The sequence below is a fragment of the Mesoplodon densirostris genome, chromosome 16 (assembly GCF_025265405.1).
Source record: "Mesoplodon densirostris isolate mMesDen1 chromosome 16, mMesDen1 primary haplotype, whole genome shotgun sequence".
NCBI lineage: Eukaryota > Metazoa > Chordata > Mammalia > Artiodactyla > Ziphiidae > Mesoplodon > Mesoplodon densirostris.
In genome coordinates this window covers 33,414,889-33,427,061 of record NC_082676.1, presented here as the reverse complement: position 1 = coordinate 33,427,061, position 12,173 = coordinate 33,414,889, and the positions used below count along the sequence as shown (strand labels likewise).

General features: G+C 45.7%; 2 protein-coding genes across 3 annotated transcripts in view; one reads left to right on the top strand and one right to left on the bottom strand.

The window, feature by feature from the left end:
• Positions 1 to 12,173, bottom strand: part of EIF2AK1 (eukaryotic translation initiation factor 2 alpha kinase 1) — a 31,542-nt gene that overhangs the window by 792 nt on the left and 18,577 nt on the right. For both annotated transcript variants that reach the window (XM_060078343.1, XM_060078344.1), the window contains exons 11-14: positions 9,778 to 9,878; positions 3,993 to 4,104; positions 3,689 to 3,771; positions 2,377 to 2,610 (exon numbers count right to left, since the gene is read on the bottom strand). In XM_060078343.1, coding sequence (XP_059934326.1) covers positions 2,377 to 2,610; positions 3,689 to 3,771; positions 3,993 to 4,104; positions 9,778 to 9,878 — 530 coding nt within the window. The remainder of the gene's footprint in view (positions 1 to 2,376; positions 2,611 to 3,688; positions 3,772 to 3,992; positions 4,105 to 9,777; positions 9,879 to 12,173) is intronic.
• Positions 4,876 to 9,045, top strand: ANKRD61 (ankyrin repeat domain 61). Its single transcript, XM_060078348.1, is given in 5 exon segments — positions 4,876 to 5,235; positions 5,238 to 5,299; positions 6,215 to 6,312; positions 7,992 to 8,551; positions 8,554 to 9,045. Coding segments are annotated over 5 exon segments (1,251 nt in total). The 5' UTR covers positions 4,876 to 5,084; the 3' UTR covers positions 8,934 to 9,045.

Sequence of the window (12,173 nt, the reverse complement as noted above, 5' to 3'; positions counted from 1 at the left end):
CTGTAAAGAGAGAAAATTTTAAGCTCTGTTACAACGGCTTCTTCCTTTACTTTTAAATATACAGGCCTGCCTCTCTTTGCACAGTTCCAGTACGCATGGATTCCAGTTCTCACAGCTTATTACGCGTCACCCAGCAACGTGGGTCAAGTGTCAGTTATCAAGGTATAGTGACTAACTGCCTTAGCGCTTCAGTCCACGAAACTATGTGACCCACCATACATGTCATAATCAGGACCAATCATCACTTCCTTCAACGGCTCTGGTGGTTGGTCACCGTGCACCCGTTAGTCGGTTCACACACAGGCAGTGTGTGGAGCTGTGCTGCCTCCTGTCTCCCAGTGATAAGCCCACGTGACATTTTTGAAAGAGGGAACTGGCCAACGAAGGTGAAAGTACAGCAAAGTAATGAAAAGTGAGGATGCTAGAAGTGAGTATCAAACGCACGGTGTTACAGACGCAACAGCTGATCGTGGGAATGCTGATCCCCCCATCGTCAGACGCACTGAGTGAAGACTGCTTATCAACGTGAACAGGAAAAGGATGAAGATGTCCCCAAGAAAACTTCACATTAAAAGAACTCTTGGAGACAGATCATAACATCAAAAGTGCCAAAGATAAAACGCCAGAAACGGATCCAAAGTTAGCGAGGGGTATGACAAGTCACCAAGGCATAGAAAAGATGCTCGCTCCGTGTCCTAAGTTATAGGACGAGATGAAGGTGGGCACTCTTCAAACTACTCTGGAAACACTTTAATTCTCAATTATAGTTTTATAATTTTTTTCATTTCCATATACATCTGTAACTGATAAGAGTTTTAATGTTCTGACAAACATTTTTTTTTTTTTTTTTTCTTTTTGCGGTATGTGGGCCTCTCACTGTTGTGGCCTCTCCCGTTGCGGAGCACAGGCTCCGGATGCGCAGGCCCAGCGGCCATGGCTCACGGGCCCAGCCGCTCCGCGGCATATGGGATCCTCCCAGACCGGGGCACGAACCCGTATCCCCTGCATCGGCAGGCGGACCCTCAACCACTTGCGCCACCAGGGAGGCCCCTGACAAACATTTTTAAAGGTCATGGGACGACTGTGACTTTTCCCATTGATCATGAAGCTCCTTTTGTATGCCGTGAGCACTGCGTGGCCATTTTCACAGTCCTGCCCTACACAAGTGCAGAGTGAGGGCCACCTGTCTATGCAAATTTATCTGTGCAGGTATATGCACAGGTTACTTTATAAACAATTCTACAAGAAGGAGAAACCCTTACCATTAACAACAAATAACTACGGTCTCTACTCTAGCTTCACAGGGAGTTAGAAAATTCTCTCCATACATGGATATCAATTTAACAACCACATCTGCTATTTTCAGAGACTGACAGAAAAGCACTACACCTACCTGTTTACCGTTCAATCTACTAAAATTCACTGTTTTACTTGAAAACAAACAAGCCTTAAACAAAAGACAAATCAACTAACCAGTTGCAAGTGGTTCCCCAACTCGTGTGCATCAGAACCGCTTCGAGGGTTTGTGGAAGCACAGAGAGCAGCCCCTTCTCCCCCAGATGTCTTTTAATAGGTCGGTGGGGGAAGCGGGGGGTGTCTAAGAATTCTGTCGAGCTCCCGGTGATTTTATGCTGCACTCTGGAGCCGGTGCGTCCACCCAGTGCCGCTCACAGGCTGGGTATAAATTACTCGGAGATCTCGCTACAGTGTAGGTCTGGGATGGAGCCCCGGAGCCTGTGTTTCCAAGAAGCTCCCAGGTAAGGCTGATGCCGCTGGTCGGAGGACCCACTTTGAGTAGCAAAGCACTAGAGAACCTGTGAATTTCTCTTTGAGTCAAGCTTTTTTAAGTCTTAGAAAGTTTGTGTATACCTGGCACTGAAACGACATGTCAGGAAGGAGGAAGGGGATGGGCTGCCTGGAGAAGGACCCCCACAGGACAGAAAACCAGACTCCGCACTGGGATGCTGAGGTCTCAGGGTGGGTAAGGCGGTCTCGGCCACAGATGCTCCAGCTCCCCTGAGAATCACTGCTGTCCTATATCCTTTGGTGTGTGTGCCATTCTACTAGTAGATACTTTATAATAATTCATAAAACACCATATACCATAGTTGGAAAGGAAAATTAAAACCTTTTGACTTAGCAAGATGAGGCTCAAAACTGGAGCCCATGTGACCATTTTCAGAGTAGACAGTTGGCAGTGGTCATCTAGCTTACCTGACAAGTACGCCACTGGCAACTCTGAGAATGGGTTGAAATATTTTGTTTCCATAAACCTGATTCTAAGCTCAACTGCTCTTCGTGAAGTGGGATTCACAATTTAAACAAATTCCATTTTAAGCTTCATATTTCCCCCAGTATTAAAAAAATCATACATACGTTTCCAGAATTTTGGAACAGTTCACTCTGCAGCAGCTGAACAGCAGACGGCCTCTGGGATGAGTTCTTTCTGGTTAAGTGCTGGATGTACTTGGCTTGGACGGGACACCTTTTACTGAGGGACTCGGGGATCTGTCCACTTCTTAAACCCGTTAAAACATGTGCTCGCTCCATTTCTGTCCCAAACGGCTGAAACAGCTCCAGCAGGATAACACCCAAGCTATACATATCTGACTGAAAAAGGGGGGAAACGGTCAATGAGTAGTGAAATACACAGAGTAACATTTCCATTCCCACCCACCTTCCTTTCAAAAGCGAGAGGATTTTCTACAGAAGCATGATTGACAGTCCCTACAATGGAGGGAACATAGTGGGCTGGTTCGTCCCTCACAGAGGCAGGTGTCTGCCAGCTGGATCTACTGTAGGTGATCTACAGACAGATGACTGTACTCTTGCAATCCCCAGCTCTAACACCAAAAAGGGGCATCCAGGGGCACGAAGGACTGAGGGCCAGGCGAGGGGCAGGGGTGATCCTGGCCACCCAGAGCGTCACTACCATACAACTGACTCCACTGCTCCTTGAAAACCCAGGCCAGGTATAGCCTGAGAGAGACATGAGAGGTCACCGAGGGTCCCTGCAGCCTACCCCGGTCCCACCTCTGCCTCCGCTCAGAGTTAGGCATTCTTGGTAAAGTTTTAGCAAACTCTGCATAAAACCTGTCACTTTTCCTAAAAACAGTCTTTAGGAAGGTGTTTACTACATAGGATTTTCGGAGCTGCCATGGTTTTTCTGGCAGCTCTTTCCCAATCACTAAAAAGTTGAATGATTCATCAAAAGGAAGAAAATTTACTAGGCTGTTGTTTTGAGAAAAGAATTTACTTTCACATTCCTTCGAGGAACGAGCTGGATTAAAACTCTTCCGCATCTTCATTCAACCTCAGAGGGAAGCACGTGTCATGCTTGTCAGGGGCACTGATTTACCTAAGCTTGAAAGCAGAATGAACGGCTGAAAATAGACTCTGGTGAATCCTGCCTTCCTGAGGGGAAGGTGATATCTTAAAGGGAAAGCTCATTGCAAAAATTATTCTGTGACACCCATGGATTTGGAAATAGTAAAATAGCCTTAAAAAGTCAGATTCAGTTGAAAAGTGAGGCTTTGCACTACGGTAGTTTGATGTAAGAGATAACCTACCACACTCCGCTATTTCCAAATCACTTCGACGTCAGACCTTCCACTGCATTTACTGTACTTTTTGTTACTTATGACTGCAGGGTGAGTCCACTGAAAGGGGAGAAGGGAACAAACACTACCTTGGCATCATACTCGGATCCTTCCAACTGCTCAGGGGAAGCATACAGGCAAGTGCCCACTCTGGAGGTATGTGTGGGTGTTCCTGTAATTTGAAAAGCCAGAGATGAAGCATGACAGGGTTAGCGTTGTCGACATAAAGACCCCTGACTGAGCGGGGCTTTACAGCTCCCAAGGAAATGAGAGTTGCTTTCTTTTTAAATCTCACCTTTGCTGTTAAGTCTTTAGAGACAGTGTTCAACCATGTCTCTCTCTCTCTTTTTTTAATGCAGAAACAAACAAAAACCACCACCAAGATAAACTTACTCTTTCCATTTCCATTGGCCCAGTCTGTGTTCTGTATGATGTCTGCACAGGCCAGGCCAAAGTCTCCTATTTTTACTTGCTGATTGGGGCCATGAAGAAAAATATTTCTGGGCTGTAAACAAACAGAACAGGTCAACTCCACGGTGTTCTAGAATGAATAGTGAAAACATGTGGATGTTGAGAGTTTTCAACTCAGGAGCCAAAAGCCCCTCAAGAATTAAAAATGAGAGCAGTGGTTCTCAAACTCGGCTGCACATTAGCCATCACCGGAGGAACTTTAAACAAATCTCAGCGGCCAAGCCACTCCCCAGACGGACTGAATCAGATTTCCTGGAGGTGGACACAGGCATCGACATTACTTAAAGTCCCCAGCTTATTCCACTAATGTAGAGCGTGCTTGTGCACAAGTGCATTTCAGCCCTGACGGAACCTCAGAGTCACCGAGAAGGTTTTAACAACTACTATCCTCTCAACAAGTCAAAGACTTTGATTATTATTATTTTTAATGAAAACACTGATGTTTTTTAAAGCTCCCAGATGATCTAACATGTTAGCCAGGGTTGGGGACGGCCAGGTCACACTCTAAAGGTACACATTTCACTCTATTGAAGCAATCATCACAGACCCAACACATTTCCCGATGGAAGTACCCCCAGACCAGTGGAAAACGCACCTCTGTTGGAGGCGGGGTGGCATTCCATTAAAAACTAGAAAGCGTTTAGCTTAAAAGTTAGGTCTTCTTAATGTAAATGTTTTGTTTGTATAAAGTCCCTTATTTTAGCGTTGTCAGGTTTTTTTAACAGTAGCTGAATGGGAAGAGAAAACAGAAACAATCTTAGGTGCAAGACGATAATCCGGATACGCTTTTGTGGCTAAGTAGAAAGTCCTGGAAACTGTGGTCCTGTATCTGGCACTATAGATACAGGAACAACATGTGAAAAAGTTTGGTTCTGATATAAAAATGCATCATCTTCACGGATACCATTCTCAACAGTTCTAGAACTGAATGGAAAGAATAGAAAGACACTGAGACTGACCAATTCTGTAACGTGTTTGCCTTGAATTCCTAAGTCCCCCCTCGAAGTTGTACTCATGGGAAACATAACCAAGAGAGGCAGCAGGGGGCTGGTGGTTGACGGGGCCCAGGCCCTGGAAGAGGGCGCAGCGGTGTCATTCCACACCAGGCTCTACGAGGCCATCCTGAGGGAGGGCGGCACCGCACTCCGGGCTCTGCTTAGAAGCCACCTGTCAACCAGCCCATGGCCGTTCTGGCCAACTCCACCAGCTACAGATCACTGCTGAGCCAGGTACCCGCGTTCTCTTCTCGGTCACTTTTAGAAAAAAGACGTGATGCTTCAGAAGGAATGCCACCTGATTCTTGAGGACTCACTACACCTGGCTGCCTTCACCGTGCCCGAGGCTGGATGGTCCACGCCGAGCACACTGCACACCCAAAGCCATGTTCTGCTGAGTCTGCGACGACTCCTTCCAGGGATCACAGGGGCACTGACTGAGCAGAGACTGGGGCTTGCTTGGCTGGAAGAACATTAATGTCATCCTCTCAAATGTGCCAATGATGATTATGTCTGTGTGCTGGAATTCTTTCTCCCTTTTTTACATATAGTTGTTCATTTTCTGAATTTTTATACAGTAATTATTACCCTTATAACTTAAATTTTTTTCAGAAAGTCACCCTCTGCCCTTATCTTGCAGTCGTGCTGTAAAGGCCTATGTGTGTGTGTGTGTGTGTGTAAAGAACTCGCATAAACAGCTCTGCTAATCATAGACAGAATACAAGCAGCATTAACTGTGAAACCCTGAAAGTGCAGGTTAAACTACTGATGCTATGACTTTGGCAAAGGCTTAAAAAGCAAAACCTACTTGTCAATGACTCTCTGGGTTAATGTAAGGACTAAGGGACTTGATAGCAATTGCCATTAATTTTACACAATGAGCTCTTCACAAGAATCAACTTTTGAAGCTTTAAGTAAATTATATCTGCTGCCTTGGTAAATCTGCATTTATGTAAAATACAGATTTTTATAATATCAATATAAAACTGACTGGTTTGGGGTAACAGGCAAAAGAAGAATTTCAATGCACATAACAGAGAAATACTGAACCAAAGAGATGCTAAATACAATTATTTCCTTTGAAATAGCAAGCTAACACAATTATTCTAACTATATTGGGCTACTTGTAATGTATTTTTCCCCCCAAAGCAGACGCAGTCCATCATCCCCATCCACCTGGCCGTGGAATACCGCAAGGCACAGAGTTTGCTTTGTTTGTTAGAACATGGTGCAGACCCAGAAGTAAGGTAAGTTAACTCAACAGGTGACTGTTTCTAAGTGAGGACACACACGATCTGTGTTCCTTTCCTGGTCATGTCTGGACTCATCCATTCTCCATGGGTGATGGACTACAGGTTACCACGTTTGGAATAAACCAATTTCCTTACTGACTAGATGAGATCTTCTGAAAAACCGGAAACAATACAGGAACACAAATCAGTCAGCCCCCTTAAAGCATCGTGAGTATTAAGCACTCAGCAATGGTGTTGTGGAAAATTAAGTCCCGGTCACAGCCCTCAGGGAGTTTAACAACCTAAGTTAGATATGAAAAATAAGGAAATGGAGAGCTTCCCTGGTGGCGCAGTGGTTGAGAGTCCGCCTGCCGATGCAGGGGACACGGGTTCGTGTCCCAGTCCGCAAGGATCCCACATGCCGCGGAGCGGCTGGGCCCGCGTCCGGAGCCTGTTCTCGGCAACAGGAGAGGCCACAACAGTGAGACGCCTGCGTACCACACACACACACACAAAATCTACACTTTAAAAACAAAACAAAAGAAAAAAAAATGGAAAGAGGCAAGGGATTTTCTTGGAAAGAAGCTTATCTTGCTTCCCAATACACCTTCACCGCCTAAACCAATGCTGACACTTCCTAAGTGCCCAATAAATATCATCTGAATGAATGGGAGAAGTTCATGGTATAAAAGAGAGTCGAGCCCCAAATCCTTACCACGCTCTGGAAGGGCGCCCCACCCCGTCTTGCTCTCACCCGGCCCCCGAGCCTCACCCCAGCTCTGCAGGTCCTCCCAGGACTGGACCATCACGTTCCCCCTCCCCACAGGATTCCTCAGTACACCCTTCCCACCCTTTCTCGCCCTGGGTGGGGCCTGCAGACCTCCTGAGAACTTTGCCCACTGGCCTGTTTACTTAGCTCTTTCGGATTAATGCTTCCACACCTGACTGTAAGCTCTGCAGGGTGGGGACTGTGCTGTTTCCCCACACCCCTGGTGCAGGGCTTACACTAAATCAACAGGTGAACTGAAAGTCATCTTCTAATCCCAGTGGAGCAGTCAGATGCTCATAAGAGACCTTCCCTTTTCTCTGCCACAATCAAGGAAGCTTGGAGGCAATCCTGAGAGATTTCAGGAAAGGAGATGAGGGCCGAATTGTCAAACTCTCACTCCTCCTGCGCTGGGGAGGGACTGACGATAAACTCCAGCTGCAGCCCCTGCCATCCACACACACGAGTGAAAAGGCCAGGTAGAGGAGCAGGTGCGGGGCCACCAGGGGACTGAGTTAGCGGGCGTTCTGGCCCTTCATGGCTCACTTCTGTGGGAATCCTGGATCACACTCGAGTCCGCACAATTTTACTGAATGGCTGCTAACTCAGCACAGCCCTGAGGGGCTGTGGACACAGAGCTAACTGAGATGCAGCCTGGAAGAGGCCACCGTCCCAGCAGGAGTAACAAAGCTGACACGAGCTGCGACAGGAAGCTGGGCCCCTCCATGCTGTGATGCATACCACCCTGTCCCCGCAAGACGCTGGGACACCCCAAGAAATTAAACAGCAATGCAGATTCTCAAACACTTCTCTAGAGTAATTACGAGGGATTATCTTAAATAAATGTTGCCTTCTTAAGTAGTAGCTCTCCGCGTCGAGCCATTCCCACTGTGAACTGAGCGTAATCTGCCATCAGTACCTATTCCAGAGACACAAGAGGCCTCACTACGCTCCACCTGATGCTCCTGCACTGGCCCATCACCTCTACCATGTGGACGAAGCCGGGGAACAGAATCCAAAGGATCCTGACGGACATCCAGAACGATGCAGTCCTGTGTCTCCGCATTTTGTGCGAACACGGGGCCCAGGTGAATGTGCGAGTGGATAGCAACAACGGGCGCTCCCGGCTCCACCTGGCCATTACATACGGGACCTACCCAGTTCTCTCCATCCTGGCCCAGAATGGTGCCCAGGTCAACGCCATAAACGAGTCCAGCATGGCACCCCTGCACATGGCTGCAGATATAGTGAATAAGGAGATGATGGAAACGCTCATTGCCCACGGGGCGAACGTCAACTGCACCGTCTCCTCCACAGGCAACACGGCCCTGAAGCTGGCGGTGTGCACCGTGGCAAGCAAGGCCGTCCGGCTGCTGGCTGCAGGCCTGAGCTGCATCCGCCTGCTGCTTGTTCACGGAGCCCAGGTGAATACGCAGGACCATGAAGGTCAAGCTGCGATCCACAAGGCATGTTTTGGAGGCAGAGAGGCAATAATCTCTTGCTCGAATTTGAAGCCAATGTTAACATAGTAACAAGAAATGGGGAATCTCCGATATATATGTACCTTCAGCGCGGTTCCAATATAACAGACACGGCACTTCTCACCAGGCTGCTTTACCACTCTTATCCTTTGAGATTGACCAATAACCAAGGAATTCTACCTGCAGGAATCACGCTCCCAGAATTCCACCTCCTAAGGGAAACCCTAATAAAGTTATCTCAAAAACCCTTATCCCTAGCGGACAACTGTAAAAGAAATGTCAGAAATATTTATGGGGAGAAACAAAAACAGCACTTGAAGCGACTTCTCCCAGGGAAGATCTGGAATTCTGTATATGGTTATTATGATTTAGCTCACCTCCTGAAATAAGATCTCAAAGTTGCACAGAGCCACAGAACTTCAGTAACTCACGTCGCATTTTCTGGCTAGGCATGTACCCAGAAAATACTTAACCCATCACCTTATACATCCCAAATGTACAAACTACTGGTTCTTAAACCTTTTTCAAAAAATAAACTGATTTGCACATTAACTTTTTCTTCTTAAATAGTCTTTTAAATGCATTTCCCATGATTTAATTTTTGCCCCAAAAGTAAGTAAATTAATTTAAAACTCTCAGCCAAAAAACTAAATATATTTTCTCTCTCTCGCTCTCTTTTTTTTTTTTTCTGGCCATGCCGCATGGCTTGCGGGATCTTAGTTCCCCAACCAGCGACTGAACCCGCACCCCCAGCAGTGAAAGCATGGAGTCCTAACCACTGGACCGCCAGGGAATTCCCTATTTTCTCTCTTTCTTGGTAGTCTTTTATAAAAATTGGAATAGTCATTACAGATTTTTAAAACAGCAGAAAAAAATTTCCCATGTTAAATTTCTTTTAAGAGGGATAATTATAGAAACAGATTTTACCCCAAGGCAGAAATGAGTATTTTTGTCAGCATGAAATACATTTAGCATCATCAGTTATATTAGTACTCAGAGCACACTTACTACCTGAAAACAGCTAGAATTTTCGAATGCCCAAAGATTACTCCTTTTAAATTCAATCTAAAGTTTTCACATTCTAGACCTATGGAACAATGATTTATACAATATAAAGGTAATGATAACCTCCGAGGTAAATAAACTAGGGTACATGATCTCATTTAATTCAATAAACCAATACCCAAGTCACCCCTGTAAGCAGCTGTCAATGATTTAATCTTCCCCACTTACCTTTAGATCTCTGTGTACAATTCCCATGTTATGTATGTAAAACACACCTTCCACCAATTCTTGAAAAATTTTTGTTGCAACACTGGCCATAACATAAGGACCTTTAAGTTAAAAAAAAAAGTTTTATTTCTCTAATAGTTTTTCACTTGTTACATAACATCAAAATGTAATGAGGGGACTTTCCTGGTGGCGCAGTAGTTCAGAATCTGCCTGCCAATGCAGGGGACAAGGGTTCGAGCCTTGGTCCAGGAAGATCCCACATGCCGCGGAGCAACTAAGCCCATGCACCACAACTACTGAGCCTGTGCTCTAGAGGCCAGGAGCCACAACTACTGAGCCCACATGCCACAACTATTGAAGCCCGTGCGCCTAGAGCCCCTTCTCCACAACTACAGAAGCCGCTGCAATGAGAAGCCCGTGCACCCCAACCAAGAGTAGCCCCCACTCACCACAACCAGAGAAAAACCCGCGCACAGGAATGAAGACCCAACGCAACGAAAAATAAATAACTTTATTAAAAAAAAATGTAATGAACGTAGTTATAAATACATTAACACCTGACACCACACAACATTCAGACTGTCAACAGTCAATACTCCACAATGGTTTCAAACCTAGAAATCAGCAAACAAAGAAGCCACTGCAAACTAGCTCCCAAGAGTCGATGGACTTCTGTCACCAGAAAGAGAGGACCTCTCATGTCACTCAGAGCCCCTGTATTAACTGTTTTGTAAACAATTCTCAGGCATCGGGTGGCTAGATTAAACTACGTTTCAGCCCCCTTCAACCCCTGACATCTGGGGTTTAATGCTAATAAATCTGGTGTCCTGGCCCGCTGTGGATTAAACACATTATTACAAATAACAGAATAAGAAAAAAGATAAATTATTTTAGCCCAAGGGGTGAGCTTCTATTGCCTGGAAGATTTGGAATGCTGCATTTTCCAAAAATGATGGACAAATGAAGTAGAGGGGGGAAAGATAAATGAATTAATCAATCTATTAATAGCATAACATAATATGGGAATTTAGAGAGTGGAGAGGTTTGGTAAGACTAAATCAGGGACTTCCCTGGTGGCACAGTGGTTAAGAATCCAACTGCCAATGCAGGGGACACGGGTTCGAGCACCGGGCCAGGAAGACCCCACATGCCGCAGAGCAACTAAGCCCGTGCGCCACAACTACTGAGCCTGCGCTCTAGCGTCCACGAGCCACAACTACCGAAGTCCAAGCACCTAGAGCCCGCGCTCCGCAACAAGAGAAGCCACTGCAACGAGAAGCCCGCGCACCACAACAAAGAGTAGCCCCCCGCTGGCCGCAACTAGTGAAAGCCCCTGCGCAGCAACGAAGACCCAATGCAGCCAAAAATAAATAAACAAAATAAATAAATATATTAAATAAATAAATAAAATCATAAACCTATTGTTTACCTTTGAGCACGAGAGCACCACATGCTCCCTTCTCCCTGAATGAGCCAACTTTGTTATAGAACTCAAACCTATTCCACACCCTCCTTTTACACTGTCTAGCACATAATTTAGGGACCTCAAGTATTTAAGACAGAAAACTGTGTGTGTGTGTGTGTGTGTGTGTGTGTGTGTGTAAAAACAATGGTTCCAGGGAATTCCCTGGTGGTCCAGTAGTTAGGACTCTGCGCTTTCACTGCCGGGGCCCGCGTTCAGTCCCTGGTCGGGGAACTTAAGATCCTGCAAATCTCATGGCACAGCCAAAAAGTAAATAAAAATTTAAAAAATAAAACAAAAACAATGGTTCCACTACAAGCACCTCTAGTATGAACCACCCCCGCCCCCACCCCACCCCTGAAGTGACCAACCTGTCTGGGAAGAAATGCAAGAAGGGCTTTCTGACTTTCCCAACTATTCAGAATAACTACCTTGCTTTGGTCTGTCTTTAATTTGGTTTTCCTTTTAACTCACCTAACACGTCCAAACGGTAGGCAACTGTTGGAGGATTCAGTAGTTATACAGACTTGCTCCAGTGATCACAGTTTCCACTCAGTGCTACATCCTTTACAGGCACTGCTTTAATCCTCACAACAACCCCATAAAACAGGGATGATCCACATTTTACAGGTGAGGATAGAGACAAAACTGTTAACTGACTTGCCCAAAACCTTCTAGCTGGTGAGTACCAGAGCCATGACTCAAACCCAGGTGTGCCGCTCATGGGAGTGTTGGGAATGATTCACGTAAAAACTGTGATTGATGTAAAGCTGGACACACAGGGCTGGAATGCTACAAAGATAAAACTTTTTATTTTAAAATATTTTTTAAAAGAAAAATATACATCCTGCTAGCAGTATGATCCATGTCTTGCCTTCACTGTTTTGACAGGTTTATCGTACTGGATGGTATAGATTAGAGTTCTCACCCCACA